Source organism: Anser cygnoides, chromosome 27 (assembly GCF_040182565.1).
Source record: "Anser cygnoides isolate HZ-2024a breed goose chromosome 27, Taihu_goose_T2T_genome, whole genome shotgun sequence".
Taxonomy (NCBI): Eukaryota; Metazoa; Chordata; class Aves; order Anseriformes; family Anatidae; genus Anser; species Anser cygnoides.
In genome coordinates this window covers 387,119-404,165 of record NC_089899.1, presented here as the reverse complement: position 1 = coordinate 404,165, position 17,047 = coordinate 387,119, and the positions used below count along the sequence as shown (strand labels likewise).

The following is a 17,047-nucleotide window of genomic DNA, read 5'->3' as shown; positions in this document are numbered from 1 at the left end:
CGGAGCGCGGGCGGACGCGGGGCTCCCTCCAGGCCCCCGCTCCCCCGGCTCCCTCCCCGGTTCCACCGCCCGGTCCCCCCCGACCCCCCCCGGTACCCCCCCCGGTCCCCAGCCGGTCCCCTCCCCGGCTCCCCCGGCCCCCCCCGCGCCCAGTGCCCGCAGTGCGGGGAGCGCAGCACGTCCGCAGGCCGAGGCCGTGCCCGCGGGGCAGGGCGGAGAAGCCCCGGGCCCGGTGCGGGCAAAGCGTCCCCCCCGCGCTGTGCCGCGGAGAGCCCCGGGGACGGGAACGGCGCCTGCCCGGTGCCCGAGCCCCCGCAGCGGCCGCCCTTTGCTCTGCTTGCGCAGCGCCGCCCGCCCCCGGTGGCCCCCGCGCCCCCCCGCGCCGGCCCAGGGCCGGCTCCCGGCTGCCCCCCGGGGCCGCGGGGCGAGCGGGGGCCCGGGGAGGGCGGCGCAAGGACGGGCCGGTGCGCGGCCGCGGGGCTCCCGGCGGTGCCTCGGCAGCAGCGGGGACCGCCCGGGGGGGGCCCGGGGTTTGCAGCCCGCCCCCCGCCGGCTCGCCCTCCTGTCTGCAGGACGCGGCGGGCAGCACCGGGCAGCTCCGGGCAGCTCCGGGCAGCTCCGGGCAGCACCGGGTGCTCGGCCCACGGCCGGGGCACGGCTCCGGGCACCGGGGGGCGGCTGCTGGGGGCCCTCTGCCCCCGCTCCTCGGCCCCACAGGGCACGCTGGGGGTTTCCCCGCCACCACGGGGGTCCCCGGGCAGGACGGGTGCCTCCCCCCCCCCCCCGCCTCGGCCATCCCGGAGGCGCTGCCAGCAGCCGGGGTGAGCCGGGGCCGCGGCCCCACGCGTGGGAAGGGAACCGGGCAGCGCTTCCCCGGCGGGGGGGGCGAGGCAGAGACAAAGGCTGCCTGCGGACAGCGGCGGGGCCCGCGCCAAGACAAACCGGCGGCCCGGCCCCTGCTGCACGGCCCCAGTCCTGCGAGGCTCACACAGCCCCGGTTGGAGCCGCGAGGAGCGGGGAACGCTCGCGAGCCCAGGCCAGCACCACCGGACATCCCCGGGGCTGAAATCCCGGCCGTGCCCGCAGGCTGGGCCCTGCAGGAGCAGACCCCTCGCTCGCGGCCCAGGCGGGGTTTTCCAGGAGCCCCGGGGACGAGGGGTCTCTGGTCCCCGTTCCCAGCCCAGCTGCAGCCGCCCGATAACACCAAGGTGCCGGGCGGGCGATAGCAGCGCACCGCCGGCTGTTTCGGCCTCGATCACCAGCGCCGGGGGCCCTGCAGGAGAGCAGCCCCATCCCCGGCCCATCCCCGGCCCGGGCAGCGGTGCTTGGCTGAGGCAGCCCCAGGAGAGCCATGGAGCTCGCGGCCGGGGGGGACCGGGGGCGCTGGCAGCGGGGCAGGAAGAGCCGAGACAATGGGGCTGCTGACGCCAGCCCCCGCCGCGCTCCCCGTGGGGATCTGCCGGGCTTGTAAACTCCTTAATCCTCCCGGAGCGTCTCTTCCCCCGAACTCTGCACCTGCCTCCCAGCACGTCCTGCCCGGCTGCCCCCCATCCGCTCACATCCTTCCCCCCCCACCTGTGTCCTCCTGCACCGGCGGACCCCGCGGCGCAGACCTGGGGCAGAGCAGGGGCAGCCTCCCCCCGAGGGTCCCGCTCCCAGCAGCCACAGGCACCTCGAGCCGTGCCGTGCCCTCGGCCGTCCTAGCCCCAGGACAGGGGGGCCCAGTGGCCTCCTGCTACCGCGACACCGCCGGTAGGGAAGCCACCCCTCTCGCCGCTGCCCGGTTTGCACAACCGGGGCTGGGGCGTTCCCGGACACGGGGCTGGTGGCAGCTCACAGCCCGATCCCCCAGCATCCCGGGGCAGCGAGAGGCAACCGGCCGTGAGCAGCCCCAGAGGCGCGCGGGCACGGTGATTCAGGGAAAACATCCACGGCCAGGGACGAGCCCGGGCAGGGTAAGGCACGGAGCAACGCGTGGGGCGATGGAGGGAGCAGCCCCCGGGAGAAAAAGGGGAAGGCCAGACCCAGCAGCCCGGGCTGGCACAGCCCGGTGACCTTGGGAGCCATTTTCCAGCCCCGGTAAAGTAATAATCCTATTCACCTTTTAGCCTGATTTCCTAAGGCAACAAAGCACATGCATTCACCACGTGCGGTCGCAGGTGTCAATCAAAGCCTTATCCCATTTACACATCAGGCAGGGGGAGGTTTTGCTCATCACCGATCCGAGGTGGGGTCACAGCGGGAGCCGTGCGGGGCCAGCAGAGGCCCCAGGCAGGCGTTTTGCAGGGCACAGCCCCGGGGGGGGGGCAGGCAGCAGCGTTGTGCCCCCCGCAGCCCAGCAAGGCGGCAGCAACGCCGCTTACGTGTGGTGAGGGCTGGGGGGCTGAGCCCAGCACCTCGCACATCCCGGCAGGTCCCAGCCCACGGACTTGGGGCAGGGCCCAGCTGCGCCCAGATCAGAGGCACTGGGGGGGGGGAGCCTGGGCCCCCGTCGGCCCCTGCTCCGAGCCCAGCGCAGGCGGGTGCTGCCTGGGCAGGCCCCGGGCACGCAGAGCCGCCTGAACCCAACCGTGCTCTCACATTTAAGGCCTGTCCGCAGGCCTGTCCGCCCCCTGGGTTTGGGGAGGGAGGGATGAGGGTGCTGCAGGACCAAAGCCCCCCCGCAGCCCTCGGAGCGGCGCCTCTGCCTGCCAGGGCCGCAGGCGGCGGGGCAGGAGCTTGTCCGGGGCTGGTGCAGAAACCGCTACCACAGGCAGAGCCTCAGGCACCCACACAGCCACTCCCTTAAAGCACTTTATTAAATAGTTTCTAAAAAACAGAAGCAGAAAGACTCAGAACTACCCCCTCCCTCCCAGCTCGTTAAAAGCTGCCAACAGCCCCGTCCTGCCCCACGCCCCCGCTCCGCAGGAAGGGGTGGCAGCGGGGTCCCGCACGGGACGGCCTCACCACAGGGAAGGGGGACCTGCGCCCCCTCCGCATTCCCCTTCCTGCTTGGAGGCTGCGGAAAGCTGCACAAAAGCGCCCCTGCTCCCCCCCAAAGCGACCGCTCACCAGCTCCACAGCCTCCCCAAACCGCGCCTCCAGGGGAGCTGAACGTGCCCGAACAGCGGGCAGCCAAGAGCAGCCGTCCCCGTCCCTCCACCCAGGCAGAGCCACCAGCTCCCCAGCCTCTGTGGGCTCGTGAATGCCCCAGAGAGACTTCCCCGTCCCCACCCAGGAAGTTTTTAAAATAGGGATTATTTTTTTTTGCTTCTTCTACAAAGACAGCGGCGGGGTTTCCTTTACAACAGCAGAATAGTCTCCCTGAGATGTAGAGAGTTAATTTCAGGGCTGACAGATCCTAAATTCAAACCGGTTTGTCCTAGTTGAGGTAAAATTCAGTAGTTTATAGTACGCTTTGCAACGCCAGGGGGCCATCAAGATTCCTCATTGCCAGAGTCGTCATCGTCACCGTAGCAGCTGTCTGCTTCCTCCTCCATCTCATCGTCCTCGTAATAGTCGTCGTAGAACAGGTCTGAGCCCTCATCGGGGGCCGGAGTCTTGGTCTTCACGCAATACTCTGCCAGCGTGGTGGGGACCTTCACGCCATCCCGCTCAGCGTCCACCTTTGTTCCCAAGACTTGCTTCCTGGGGGGCGAGAAGCAGGCGGGGTGAGGACAGAGGGGCTCGCACAGCCTGGGCGCTGCGTGGCGCAGCCCGGGGACGCAGCTCGTCCCTGCTCGTGCCCCAGCTGAAAGGTCACGCACCCACACAGGACTGGGGGCGCCCCATGCTCACAGGGCCCCCCTTGCCACGCCAGGGCTCACCAGTCCCACAGCAGAGCCCCGGCAGCACGACCGTGCTGGCACAGCGGCCGCTGCACGGCCACGTCCTCAGCTCTGGGGCTGACAGGGGCCAGGGCTGCCAGCAACAACCAAGCTGGGCACGTACCGCGGCCAAGCGGCTCGTCGAGAGCCACTCTTGGAGCCAGCATCCCCTCCTACCAGCCTGCAGAAGGGACTGAGCCGGGCAGGCTGTGCCCTCGGGACCCTGCAGCCCCGCACCCCACGCGACGACAGCTCAGGAAGCCCCCACGCTGCCGGGGAGCTCTGGGAGCGTCCCCCCCCCCGCACCTGATGATGTCCGTGTACTCCCGGTCCTTCCCTTTGCTCTCCTTCCACTTGCGGTACATCACAGAGGCGTCCACGTTGGCAGGAGAAAAGGTGTTGGGCTCGTTCAGCAGCGAGATCACGCTCAGAAGAATGGTCCTGGCAGCCAACACAGGCGGTGAGAGCCGTGCTGCGCCCCCGGCCCCGCCGCCCCCAGCGCCGCCCCCGCCCTGCCCGCGGCCGTACCGCACGTTCTGCGTCGGGTTCCAGCGCTCCGACGGCAGCTCCCCGCTCTGCGGGTCATCCACGGGCGGGTGCAGGATGGAGATGCAGACGTCACCGGTCTGGAAGCACACGCGAAGCGGCATCCTCAGGGGGGCTCCCGGCCCGAGCACCCCCCCCAAGCAGCCCGTCCTCTGCTCCAGTGCCCCGGCCGCTCTTCCCTTTGGCTTAGATGAGGTGAGCGAGTCCCAGCCTGTGCTTTTGGTCCCTGGGGAGGGACAGCAGAGCTGCCTGTCCCCGTTATGCTCTCTGCCCCCTCCGGCCTCGGGCAGCACCCCAGGACCGCGGTACGGTACAGGTGGAGCTGCCGAGCCGCCGGCTGTCCAGTGCCTGAACACGGCCCCCCAGAGCCGCTGCCACGGGGCGCTGCGAGCCCCTGCTCTGCATCCACCCTTGGCTCAGGCACCGCGTCCCCGCCAGGCACGCGTGGGAGTCCTCCAGCCTGGAGAGGCTGAGCAACCTGGAAGCAGCTGCAGGATACGAGGCAGGCTGTCGTAAAAGCCTCTGTTGGCTGCCTTTCCAATGCCAGGCACCAAATGCCAAAGGCGCAGGGTTTCCAACGTTGTGCTCGTGACCAGGGCTTGGAATTTTAATCCCGAGATTACCACGTGCCCTCCCTGTCTGCCCGAGAAGCTTCTGCACTGCCCCAGCCACCTACCTCGTAGATGTTGGGGTGCCACATTTTGGTTAAGAACCTGAACGCAGGGGGAGAATAGGGGTAGTCGATGGGAAAGCGGAGACGAGCCTGCAAGGAAACAACAGAGAGGAGTCAGCACCGGCTTGTGAGAAGTCAGGGAAGGAAGGGAAGGCCCAGACCTCCCGCTCCCCCCAGGAGAAAGAAGCCGCTGCCAGGCCCAGAGCAGCGCGGCCAAAGCCTCTGCGCCTGCTGGCGGCCACGGGGGGGGGGCTCTGGGGGGGTGACCGGAAAACAAATAGGCACCGCTGGCGACTCCCCGGATGTTTTTCTCACCTAAGCCCTTGAGAAACAACTTCCACCTCTGCCAGCCGCTCCCTGCCTCCCCCTTTTGCAATCAGGCGGCCGGCGGAGGGAGGCAGCGGGCGCCAGGAGCTGGCGGCACCGGTCGGACCCGCGCGGCACGCAGCAAGGAGGCCGTGACACGCGGGGCTGGCGTTGGCCGGGGGTAGAAGCGGGACCCGAGGCCGGGCAGCAGCCCTGGGCAAAGCCCTGGAGCAGCGCCGCAGGGGACACGGCTCCAGCTGGTGGCCAGGGAGCAGACTCCACGCTCCGGAGCTGAACGGGGAAGAAGCATCAGGTGTTTGGCGCTCCGCTCAGCGCGCCGAACCCCTAAAAATAGCTCTTCAACACCGAAAAAAAACAGACCAGCCCTAAACCGGCCGCGCTGCATAGCTCAGGCACTAAAAATAAACGTAGATGAAGATCACGCAGCAGCCCACGGCCAGCGCCAGCAGGGATGACAGCGCCCACCGGGCTCTGCAGGCGGTGGCCGCAGTGACGTCGATGGGGCAGGCCGGGGCTCACCGCTGGCCTTGGAGCCCACCGAACCTAGGGCGGGCTCTCTGGGCCCACTGGCACCACGCTTCCCCACGAGGCTGCTCCTCCCTGCGGTGCTGCACGACCCGTGGCGGCCGGTGGGGCTTTGGGGTGCTCCCAGCCTCTGGAAGCAAACTTCCAGAAGGAGATTCCGCCACCGCTCCCAAAAAAGCCAACAGCCAAACCAAAAAAAACGCTAAGATTTAAGACAAAAGCTCTGAACATTTGTCGCATGTGAGAATTTAGAACTCGGACCCACTGTGGGACGGTGCCGATGGAACGGCCCCACGGTGCTTCGGGATCATTGCTCTCCCCCCTCCCGCCTCCTCCAGGGAGCGGGACCCCCGAGCCCAGCGCAGGCCCCGTTCAGAGCAGTAGCTGCACACGAGGCTTTGGCTGCTTCTGGAATTACAGCCTCAGCACCGCGCGGTGCTGCCAAACCCCGCTGTCAGCCAGCGGCCGTGGAGAGCTCAGCGCAGAGACAGAGACGTCCGTCCGTGTCCCGCTGCCCAGCCCCAGCCCCAGGTGCCGCCACCCTGTGCCCCCGCGCCCCCCAGCTCCGGTCCTCCGGCACGAGCAGACCTCTGCGAGTCGGAGGAGCCTCGTGACCGCAGCAGCGGCGCTCTGCTTCGTTAAGCTCGTTACCTGCAGCCTTCCAGGGCAGCCTTTGTCTGCCTGCCCCGCTCCCTGCGACGTGGGAGAAGCAGCGAAGAGGAGGCTGGGGCGAGCGCTCAGGGCACCACAACAACACAAGGCCCTGTGCTGGGGCCAAACAGCTGAACTTGGCAGAACAATCCCCTTTGTTGTCCTCGAGAGGACCAGAACAAAACCATCCCCAGGCAAAGCGCTCCCCGAGGGGGCTCTGACCGCAGCCACGCTTCGCTGTACACGAGCAGGCTGACGCTGTCACGAGCCCGAAACGAGCGCACGACCCCCTCCCTCCCCTCCATTGCCACGGAACAGCGCCAAGCCTGGGAACTCTCAGGTACGGAACAGGAGCACGAGCTGCTGGAGTGTGAGAGCTCAGAGCCTCAGGCTGACGGCCCGGAGAGGCTACGGAGGAAGTCTCCGGGTGAACGTTTCGGCGACGAGGGAACGCTGACCGGAGCGCCAGGCTTGCCCTCCGCGCTGCTCCAGCCTCCCAGCGCCTCGGCCGGGCCGACCCCGGGCTGGCTGACCGCGGCGCACCCCCACCCTGCCGGCACAGGCTGGGGGAAAACAACCTGCGGCGGAGGAGGGAGGAAGAGAAAGAGGAAGAAAACAGCCGCGTGGGTTGCACAGCAAACGGGAGAGCGCTCACACAGACACACAAACACAGACAGACAGACAGACAGACAGACACACGTCCCTGACAGGCTGCGCGGTGCGGCCACGCACGCTCCCAGCCCCGACAGCAGCGCAGCACCGGGCTGGAACTGCCCCGGCTCGGCCTGGGCTGCGCAGGGGGGGCCCCTTGTCCCTTCTGCCCCGGCCTGGCGGCGATGCCTGGGGTGCCCCTTTGGGGGGGGCCATCCGAGCTCGCCGCCTGCCCCCAGCGGCAGGGTGAGGGCACCCAGCGGCACAGCCCCTCGGAGCGACGAGGCCCCTTCCCCCGAGAGGAATCCCGGCACGGTTTGGCAGCGGCCACCGCACACCGGCAACCCACGTCCCCAGGCGGCGGCTCCTCCTGCCTGCCCCCCCCGGCCCCCCCCGGCCCCCAGCGCCCCCCCCGACCCCCGCCAGCTCCTTTGGCCGCCCTCCCCTCCCCTCGGCCCCGTCCCCCCCCAGCCCAAGCCCCGCCCCGCGCCCCCCCGAGGCCGCCCCCCCCGCACCACCTTGAAGTAGCCGCCCTCGTACTCGGTGCCGGGGGGCCCGAAGATGGCCACCTCCCAGGTGTACAGGTCCCCCTCGTCCACCAGCGCCACGCGGAACCCCTCCACGGGCTCCTCCTGCAGCCCCTTGAGCTCCAGCAGCAGCGCCTTCTGCGAGCTGGGCACGGGCGGCCGCGCCATGCCGGGCCCGGGCCGGCCGCGGAGAGGCCGCGGGGGGGGGGGGGGGGGGGGCGGCGGGCGCGGGGCGGACGGGACCGGGGCGGACGGGACCGGGGGCCGCCGCTCGCGGGCCGCGGGGCACCACGGGAGTTGTAGTCCGACCGCGGGGGGCGGGGCCAGCGCGGGCTCCTCCCTCCGCCTATCAGAACGCGCCGTCGGGAGAAGGGCGGGGCTAGCAGCGAGCTCCTCCCCGTGGCACCGCCCCCCTCGGGGACCCTTCCCGGCAGCCCCCGCGCCCCCCCGCCGGGGCCGAGGCCGCCCCCGCAGCGCCCCACGGCCGGGCCCGGCCCGCGGCTGCCCCCGGCGTTAGGGAGCGGCCCCGCCGGCCTCGCGCTGCCCCCCCCCTCCGCCAGGCGGCCTGCGGCGGGCTGACGGCAGTTGCTCAGCCCTCCTGGGAACGGGGCAAAGGAAAAAACCTGCCCCGAGCTGCGAACGCGACGTATCCCGGCGCTAAGCGCTGCCCAGCTGTAAATAAATTGGCCGCTCTAAATAATAAAAAGCTTTAATGTCTTCCAGTAAACCGATAATTGCACAGTATAAATAATGAACACAGGCAAGTTCAAATAAATAACGTACGGCTCAACGCGCGTCTGTTCAACAGCCGGGGGACCTCGCAGGGAACGGGGGTCGCTCAGTGCCAGGCCGCCAGCAGTCGGCAGCGCTCTGCAGCTCCGCAGGGAAAGTCACCAAGTGCGAGCCTTCAACTTCAGCCTCTGGACTGCCGAAGCTGGGGCGGTTCGGTAAACACTGGGCAGGGACGCAGCAAGAGCAGCTTCTCGCCACCACGAGCTTTGCAGCTCAGCTCCCGGCAGAGCCCAGCCCAGGCTAGCAGCTCCTCCAGGCCAACCACTTCTCATCTTCTGTGCATTTAAAACATTTTTCTTAACAAGTAATCTTTATCTCACATGTCCTATCAACCCAGTATTTACCTGTGAATCCTCTCGATAGCCCGCGAAGCAGTGAAGCATCATCCTGTGCTTTACAGGTAGGGGTCAAACAAACCGGAAAGCAGAGACCAAGCTCCCTGCTGAAGCTGCACGAACACAACATCGCCAGGTCTAGCACGAAACTGTGGGATATCTGGAGATCCAGCCCCGCATTCAGTTCATTCTGGCTCCTTTTTAATTACTAACACTGGCCTACAGTTTACAGGCCTCCTCGCAAGTTCCCAGTTAATGCCTAAAAAAAGACTTTCTGATGCCAGCAGGAAATTGAGGGGCTACAGCTAGGAGAGACACATCCGGACATGGAAACATCAAGTGCCAGAGCTGAGTGGGCACCTGTAGTGCTCAGAACAAGGAAAGGAGCATGGAAATTAGCAGTCTCTCATCAGGCAGACCCAGGGCTCATCAGGCAGTGCCCGACAAGCCCACCCGTGCCTCATTGCCCAGCTCGGTTCCAGGGACTGAAGCCTCCGTAACATAAACTGCTCTGTCCAAAGCACTTAGGGAATTAGAACTGGAAGCAGCGAGTGTTGTTCCCACCTGGACGTTAGTCAACAGGCTTCACTTTTGCGACAAATAAGGCCGTGGCTTTCTTCAGGAACTCGTCCCTGCTCATGGAGGCGCTCAGCTTCCTCTCCTGCAGCGCCCGGTCCATGGCCAAGGCCAAGCAGTCCGGCCCCAGCTTGGAGCCCGCCTCCAGGTACCGCACGGGCACCGAGAAGTCGCTGCCTCCCAGCGCCTCCTCCAGCGTGTGCAGGACGGCCTGGCAGACCCTCTTGTCCGCCGCGCCTGTGCCGCCATCCAGGACGTCGTACAGGGTGTGCGCCTTGGCCACGAACTCCAGCAGCACGAAGCAGGTGAGCACGCCGTAGCGGAAGACGTCGAAGGGCACGGCCTCGTGGTCCCGGCACTGCACCCTGCGCAGCAGCGCGGCCGCCACCTCCTGTGGCGCGGCCCCGAGCTGGCAGATGCGCCGCAGCAGCTCGCTGTACAGCCGCCCGTCCACGCCCGGCCGCCGCCGCCGCCCGCTGGCGCCCAGCACCTCGTAGGCCGTGCTGATGTTGTTGTTGAACGCCGTCCTGCCGCGACACGGAGCAAAAAACACACGGCCTTACCGCGGGGCCCCTCCCAGAACTACAACTCCCAGCGCGCCCCGGGCGCCCGGCCAGGGACGCGTGCGGTGCCGCCGCCGCGGGGCACGCCGGGAGCCGTAGTCCGCCGCCCGCTCCCCTGCACCGCCCGCCCGCACCTGTGGGAGTGGTGGGCCAGGCGCACGTACCACAGCGCCCGGGCCAGGCGCTGCGGCGGCGCCGGGAGCTCCGCGGCCGCCTCGGCCGCCCCGGGGCCGCCCAACACCAGCCGCTCGAAGTAGTCGGCCAGGAAGGAGACCGGCTCCTCGGGCCGCGCCTCCAGCACCTTCAGCAGCGCCTCCCGCACCATGGCGGTGACGCCGCTCCGCAGCAGGAACTCCGCCTCGCCCCCCGGCTCGCCGCCCGCCGCCGCGCCGAGCGGCTCCGCCGGGCCGCTGCCTGCCGCCGGGGCCTGGGCGGCGGCCGCCCGCCGCTTCTCGTACGCCGCCATCTTAGCTGCGGGCAGCGAAGGCGGGTCCCCGCCATCTTGGCCGCGCACAGCCAGTCCGCCGGGGCCGGAAGCTCCAGCGCCGCCATCTTGAGCACTGGCAGCCAATCTGCGGGCGGGACGTGCAGCGAGCCCACCGCCGCCGTCGCCTCGCGCATCCAATCAGCGGGAAGGAAGCCGTTGCTACGGCGCTGAGGCGCCGCCGTCGGGCGAGGCCGCGGGCCGCCATCTTGAATGTGGGCAACGGAGCCGTGAGGCGCCCTGGCCGCCATGGCTGCTCCGGGCAGGAGGCCCCGCAGCGCCGGGACGCGGCAGCGCTCGGGGCCCCGCGCCGCCGGTGCCGGGCCTGGTGTCCCGGAGCGCTGCGGGGCCGGGACGGGGCTGTGGCGCCGCCGTGGCCTGCACTGGGGTCAGCAGGACAGACCCGCGGGAACAGCCTCGGGGCACAAATAAATCCGAATAAACCCAAATAAATCCAAACACACCCAAATAAATCCGAATACACCCAAACAAAGCCTTTATTTGGCAGTAACGCCCCTGCGTGGTGCCCTTTTCCTGACGCCCAGCGCCTGCGGGCTGTGCGGAGCCGCTGCCACCCGCGGTGGTGCTGGGCCCTGGCGCTGTGGTGGCGCCGGCCGAGCTGCTCAGGACCCCGCGCTCCCCGGGTCCCCCCGCGCCCCTGGCATCCCTCCTGGCGCCCGGCCTCCTCCTCTCGCCGCCCCGAGTCGCTCCTTCGGGGCTGCCCCGAGCTCCTCCGGGCAGCACACGACGGGCTGGCCAGCCAGCTGGCTGTGGGGACGGTGCGGCCTCGCGCATCGCAGTCCCGCCGGCACCGCGGGCAGCGCTGGGCACAGGGAGGCCCCTGAGGAGCAGCGGCCGCTCGGACGTCCCGGGTCCCGGCCCTGCTCACCGCTGCCTGCTGGCCTCCAGGGCCTGCCTGAGGCGAGGGAGCGCAGGGGCGGCCGTGCTCAGAGAGGTGCAGGGGCAGCTCCCCCTGGGCCCGGGGCGGCTCTTCTCGGGGTCTCACAGCAGCACCCTGCACCCCACCAGCTCCTTCGGTCCCATTTCTGGAGCTGGGCTGCCCGGCTCCATCGGTGCTCAGCTTCCTGCAGCCAGGAGAGCCCAGCAGCGGACAGGACGACGGCAGGGACTGGTGCAGTGGTGGGGCAGTGGTAGGCAGTCTCTGCTCTTAGGACAGTTCATACTGCGACTTGAATCGTTTCCACAGGCGATGAGATATGACACCGGTCACTATCAGTCCCAGGAGTGACATCGTTGTCCCCATGGCTATGGCGGGGTCAGCGCTGAACATATCTGCCAAGGCACAAGGAGGACACGTAGTCGCAGGCACGCTGCCGACACGGGCAGGTACCCGGGGCCGAGTGTAATGCCCCAAAGCCCTAGCACAGCTGCAGCCCATCCCAAGGGATGCGTGTGGGGGGCAATGCAGGGGCCGCGGACCCGCACTCACCGTCCGAGACCACCAGCTGCAGGCTGACCGCCTGGGAGCGGTGTCCCTGCAGGATGCACTGGTAGTGACCCTGGTGACGGGGCTCAGCGTGGTCCAGCTGCAGTGTGGAGCCGCTGCCCGCCACCTCCTCCCGGTACTGCGACAGGGCCACGGGGGTGCGCAGCCAGCGGACGGTGGCATTCTGAGCGCACTGCGCGTGGCACTCGATGCGCAGGGCCCTGCCCCGCGTCCCGTTGGGAGGCAGCGACCAGATCCGCAGGCTGCAGGCGGGCGCCGTCCCCGTCCCTGCCACGTGAGAGCCCTGGAGGGTGCCACCCGCAGCCGTGCCCTCTGCCTCGGCCAGGCCCCCAGCTGTGGGGCTCGTGGAGCTGGAGCTGGGAACCGTGGCGGTGGCTGGACGTGCTGAGGGGCTGCCTGCTATGGGGCCCCGAGGAGTGGGGCGCTCCACTGGGGGGGGGTCAGTAGCAGCAGCCTGCTCTGAGGTGGTCTTGGGCTCCTGCGATGCAGTGGTCAGGGCTGAGGTGGGATCATGCATGGGGACACCCAGCTCTGGGGACAGCGCCGTGGTGGCCACAGGCCTGGTGGTGCTGAGGCTCCCCATTGTGGTCGTCGTCGTGTGGGGGTTCTCTGTGGAGGTGGCCACGGCCGCCGGCTGCTCTGCCACAGCTGCGAACACAGAGGGTCCCGGGCAGCCTTAGAGCCGGGGCAGTGCCTCTCCATCGCGTTATCTCTGCGGGCAATGCCCCCTCCACCTGCCCCAGCCGCCTCCACTCTGAGCTTAGCGCCCTTGGGCGGGGAGCAGCAGCAGAGCGGCACCCCCAGCGCAGCAGCGGGGATGGGGGACGGGCGGTGCAGCACAGCGAGGGGTGCTGTCACCCTCCTGCAGAGTGATTTCAAGCAGTGCCTGTCGGTGGGGGTGGGCTCTGGGCGACAGGGCACTGCAGGGACCCGGGACCCCAGCTCCAGCCCCGGCACTCACCCCCTGTGCTCACAGCCACGGACGCCTCGCGGGTGAAAATCTCCGTCCCGACGCTCAGCGTCAGCTCGCACCTGAACAGCGCGCCCTCCGCCACGTCCTCCCCTGCTACCGACAGCGTGGCCTCGATGTCGAACAGCTCCTCGTCGGTCTCCGTTGTGTCAGGGTCGTTCCTCTGCAGCTCTTGGTCCCCCCGGTACCAAGCGACCACCAGCGCCGCGGGCGGGTACACGCGCCGGGCCGAGCAGCGCAGCGTGGCGGGCTGACCCGGCACCAGGGCAGGCGGGTGCGCCTCCAGCTGCAGCGCGTCCGGGAGGGCTGCGAGAGGAGCCGCCGCGGGGAGCACAAAAAGTGACTCTCGGCACCGCTTCCCGCAGCCGCGGGGGACTCAGGGCTGTGCGGGGGGGTGCTGGGGGAAGGGGTGGGGGTGCTTACAGTAAACCCTCAGGTCGACGGATTTCTGGTAGTGCTCCTCGCCGCAGATGCCCTGGCAGATCTTGGTGCCTGCCGTGGCCACCTCGGCGCGGTTGATGTGCAGGACGCTGTGGGTGGGGAAGGAGTCGATGCTGCCCAGGTTGGTGTCCAGCCCCTTCCACTGCACCGTGCCGCCCGTGCAGGGCAGCGAGCAGTTCAGCTGCACCGCGTCCCCGTACTGCACCAGCGGCTCCCGCGGCTCCACCACCATCTTGTCAACCGGTCGTCCTGGGAGAAGGAAGAGGAACCGCGAGGGGTTAGAGAGGGGAACAGACACAAAAAGCAAAGCAGACACGATTCTGGCTCCCTGTTTGCTGAGCAGTCACACTCAGGCACCACCCAACTCCCTTCCCATCGCTGTGGGGGGCGCAGCTCATAGAGGCGGCTCATCAGAGCCAACGCTTCTGCAGCAGGAGCCAGCCAGGGTGCCACACAGCAGGCATCGCAGCCTGATCAGACTCTTTACCACCAAGACCTGCCAGCCGTTTTGTGGGTGATGAGCCCAGACACCCCTTCTCGCCTCAGTTTTCATCCAGGGAGCCCTGCTGCTCCCCTGGCAGCACAGAGGAGCAGATCACGCCGTCACACACACACACCAGTCACGGGCCCCACAGCTCTGGGTGCAGGGATGAGGAGCAAGGAGAGGAGCACCGCCGGCGGCACGTGGAGCAGAGCCCTGGGCCAGCAGGCGAGGGACCGGCACGGCTCCCGGGCACTCACCGCTGCAGCCCCACAGCGCGCTGAGGAGGAGGAGAGGAGCCACTTCCATCGCCCGCAGGGCCACGGGGCAGGGCAGCAGCAAGCCGAGGTTTTCCTTCCTTCCCTCCCGTCGGGGAGCAAGTGCTGCTGGCCGGGGCTGTCCCCTTCTGGCTGCCAGCCCCGTCCCCAGCCCTTCTTAAAGCCCTGCAAGAACCGCCCCCGCGGCCTTCCCGCCAGCGGGGTATTTCCAGAGGGGGTTTCTCGTTTTGTTCAAAGTTCAGCTCCCACCCGGCTCTGCAGCCCCACGCCCAGGAGACCCGCAGGGCTCCTGCTGCATCGCACCCCCCTGGCACCTTCGGGCAGGCAGCGGTGCCCCAAGACTTGCGCCGGACCTCGACCTTGCCCGGCTCTCCCCGCACCCCGTCTGGCCGCAGTGCAGGGGCTGCTCAGGTGCTGCCAGCAAGCAGGAACCCCCCAGAACACGGGGATTTGAATCCTTCTGTGCCCAGAGGCTGGATGCAGTGGGAGGACAGGCTGCCTTCCCACCCCAGCTCACCCCAGACACCCAGGGGTGCTCCAGGCAGGAACAACAGCTGAAATAAATCGCCCGGGGGCCAGCCGGGTGAGCGGGGTGACACGGGGCGCCTGGCTCTCCACTGCCCCACACAACCCCAAACCGACTCCGCGCTGCCCGGGACCAGCACGGCCCTGCGGAGCTGGGAGGGACGCTTGTCCACCAGAGCCCGTCTCAGCCCCTCTGTCCCGAACGCAGAGCCAACGCCGCGCTCGGTGCGGGGCCGAGACGTGGGCTTGTGAGGGCGTAGCCCCGGGGCACGGGGAGGAGGCACCCAGCCCAAGGGGCTGCAACCAGCATTTATTCCCGGGAGAAGTTGTTTTTAGGGATAAAAGTAGGTGTCCATGGGAAAGATGGTTTTATAGGTTAGAAGGAAAAAGTGTTTTCACGTGGATGTTGACTACCCCACATTACCCAGCCTCAGCACCTCTCCTTGCTCCCATGGCAGGCCTGGCATCACTTCCTCGTCCCTACCCAGCTCCCCGGGAAGAGTCGGGCCCATCCTGGCCCATCCCATCCCGCCAGGCTGACGGCTGGGGCTGGGGAAGGTGCCGAAGGGTCAAAGGAGGGGATGCACCCGATCCCCCCACACCTCCCCTTGCAGGAGGTGGAAAGTCTGTGCAGGAACCGCGGGAACTCGCCGCTTCCCATGCGGGAACACTCCTGAGAAGCGGCTCCAGGCACGGGGCACGCCGCTCATCCTTTTGGGACCAAAGGCAATTAACCATCTGACGTCTTCTGGAGGCCTCCCAATGGCAGGGGAAGTGCTCTGTAAACAGCTGCCATCAGAATATGCACATTCAGCTGAAGCCACGGTGATTAATGGCTCCGGGGTTTTGTTCCTTCCATCCTGTGTTAACAGAGCCGCTTCCCAGAGCTCCCAGCAGCTGCCGTGGCCCACAGATGGGGGCCCCCGACCCTGGGTCCCCTCGATGGGGCGAGCCCTGGCCAGGGCTGCTCCTCGCGCCAGCCAGGCTCTTCCCAGCAGCGATCCCGGGGGTGCTGCGAGGACACCCACGGCGGTGCTGGAGTCTCCTCGCTCCTGCCCTCACAGCCCAGAGCCGCCAGCACAAGGTTTGGGTGTGCAAAGGCACCTCGCTGGTCCCTCCGTGTCCTAAACCCACAGCCCCTCAGCCACCTGTGGCCCCTGCGATTGCCCGGCCCCGGTGGAGACGTGGGCGCTCACTGCCCACGCTCACCCCAAACCGCTGGGGAGTCGTCCCCTTGGCCACCCCTCCCTCGGCAGCACAAAGGATGAGTGAATGCCCCAGGCAGCACCCACGCTGGAAAACCACAACCTCATCCTTTGTTCTCCATAAAGCCACAAGGATGCTGCTGTGGTTATTTCCAGGCATTTCTGCTGCCCAAGGAGATGCTCTTTGGTGCAGGACAGCACCAGGAGAAAGGAAACTTCTCCAGCACATGAAGAGAAACAGAGGGTGGTGAGGTCTGCAGCGGGCAGCCGGGGAGGGAAGGGTCAGGACTGCACAAGCTCCACGGGCACAGTGGCCCACCGACGCAGGACTTGCGAGGCACTCGAAGCCACGGGCAGGGAGGCAGAAGGGCCGGGAGCTGCCGGGCAGGGGCAGCGAGCAGCATGGATGCGGGAGGAAGGAAGGGGCTCTCCCCTTCTGCTGGACTCGATGGATTTTTCCCCCAGGCTGGAAGCGGACACGAGCGATGCTTTTCATCTGGGAGAACAAAGCTGCCTCCTTCCAGAAAAGGCAAAAAAAAAGAGAGAGAGATCTACGAGTTGCAGGTACAGGGCGGGAAGAGCAGGCTGAGGCACTTAGGGACTTCCAAGAAACAGGAAACTTTTAGGGTCAGTGCAAAGGGAACGATGACTTTCAAGAAACAGCTTGAACTTTCCTCCTGGATGCTGAGCACACGCCTTCCTGCCAGCCAGGAGGACTCTCGCTCGGCAAGACTTGCCCGAGGCGTTTTTCAGGAAACAAACTTCAAAACAGCTCCGCAGAGCGACGGACCGACGGCAGCGGGATGGGCGCTGGCCCCCAGCACAGGATACCATCGTGCCGCCGAGCCAGGGCGCAGCACGGGGCTGTCAGCACCTGCACTCGCCAACGCCTGATCCCAGGGAAAAAAAAAAAAAAGAAGAAAGAAGAGAGTAAGAAAAAAAAAGGAAAAAAAAAGAAAAAGCTGTTTTGGATTCTAGGCTGTACTTGCAATATGCACGCCTTCCTTTTTCCACCAGTGCACTGATGCTGTGTCAAACTGAGGTCTGCCCCCCCCATAAAGGTAGGAAAAAAAAATTACAATAAGCTCAAAAGTCCAGAGGAAATAAATAGAAAAGGCAATATATTTTACAGCAGATGAATTGCATTTCCAGCTCATTACAGGATATCGGCCATCCAACAGCAGATCCCATCCAAGGTCTGACTGGGATTTGCTCATCCTTCT

The 17,047-nt window shown here is 67.4% G+C and overlaps 3 protein-coding genes across 4 annotated transcripts; all 3 read right to left on the bottom strand.

The window, feature by feature from the left end:
• Positions 1–2,780: 2,780 nt before the first annotated feature.
• CDC34 (cell division cycle 34, ubiqiutin conjugating enzyme) lies at positions 2,781–7,918 on the bottom strand. Its single transcript, XM_066983947.1, has 5 exons — positions 7,698–7,918; positions 5,029–5,115; positions 4,335–4,432; positions 4,113–4,247; positions 2,781–3,627 (listed from the first exon to the last, which is right to left on the bottom strand). The coding sequence occupies exons 1-5, from the start codon at positions 7,872–7,874 to the stop codon at positions 3,417–3,419; spliced, it is 708 nt and encodes a 235-aa protein (XP_066840048.1). The 5' UTR covers positions 7,875–7,918; the 3' UTR covers positions 2,781–3,416.
• A 481-nt stretch (positions 7,919–8,399) lies between these two features.
• TPGS1 (tubulin polyglutamylase complex subunit 1) lies at positions 8,400–10,713 on the bottom strand. 2 transcript variants are annotated; one of them, XM_066983940.1, is made up of 2 exons: positions 10,137–10,713; positions 8,400–9,936 (listed from the first exon to the last, which is right to left on the bottom strand). In XM_066983940.1, the coding sequence occupies exons 1-2, from the start codon at positions 10,436–10,438 to the stop codon at positions 9,405–9,407; spliced, it is 834 nt and encodes a 277-aa protein (XP_066840041.1). In that variant the 5' UTR covers positions 10,439–10,713; the 3' UTR covers positions 8,400–9,404. The 2 variants fall into 2 exon arrangements, with proteins under 2 accessions (XP_066840041.1, XP_066840040.1); XM_066983939.1 differs by having other exon boundaries at positions 10,107–10,709.
• A 216-nt stretch (positions 10,714–10,929) lies between these two features.
• Positions 10,930–15,522, bottom strand: MADCAM1 (mucosal vascular addressin cell adhesion molecule 1). The gene is made up of 5 exons (XM_048051984.2): positions 14,077–15,522; positions 13,318–13,584; positions 12,886–13,200; positions 11,907–12,572; positions 10,930–11,749 (listed from the first exon to the last, which is right to left on the bottom strand). Exons 1-5 carry the CDS (start codon positions 14,123–14,125, stop codon positions 11,625–11,627), a joined length of 1,422 nt encoding a protein of 473 aa, XP_047907941.2. The 5' UTR covers positions 14,126–15,522; the 3' UTR covers positions 10,930–11,624.
• Between the last annotated feature and the right edge of the window lie 1,525 nt (positions 15,523–17,047).

Coding starts and splice junctions, on each gene's coding strand:
- MADCAM1 (XM_048051984.2), bottom strand. CDS start 14,125: ATGGAAGTGGCTCCTCTCCTCCTCCTCAGCGCGCTGTGGGGCTGCAGC. Junction 13,201..13,317: donor CGTCGACCTGAGGGTTTACT/GTAAGCACCCCC, acceptor CTCCTCTCGCAG/CCCTCCCGGACGCGCTGCAG. Junction 12,573..12,885: donor CGTGGCTGTGAGCACAGGGG/GTGAGTGCCGGG, acceptor CTGTGTTCGCAG/CTGTGGCAGAGCAGCCGGCG.
- TPGS1 (XM_066983939.1), bottom strand. CDS start 10,438: ATGGCGGCGTACGAGAAGCGGCGGGCGGCCGCCGCCCAGGCCCCGGCG. Junction 9,937..10,106: donor CTGGCCCACCACTCCCACAG/GTGCGGGCGGGC, acceptor GTGTCGCGGCAG/GACGGCGTTCAACAACAACA.
- CDC34 (XM_066983947.1), bottom strand. CDS start 7,874: ATGGCGCGGCCGCCCGTGCCCAGCTCGCAGAAGGCGCTGCTGCTGGAG. Junction 4,433..5,028: donor GGCACCCCAACATCTACGAG/GTAGGTGGCTGG, acceptor GTGTGCTTCCAG/ACCGGTGACGTCTGCATCTC. Junction 4,248..4,334: donor AACCCGACGCAGAACGTGCG/GTACGGCCGCGG, acceptor GTTGGCTGCCAG/GACCATTCTTCTGAGCGTGA.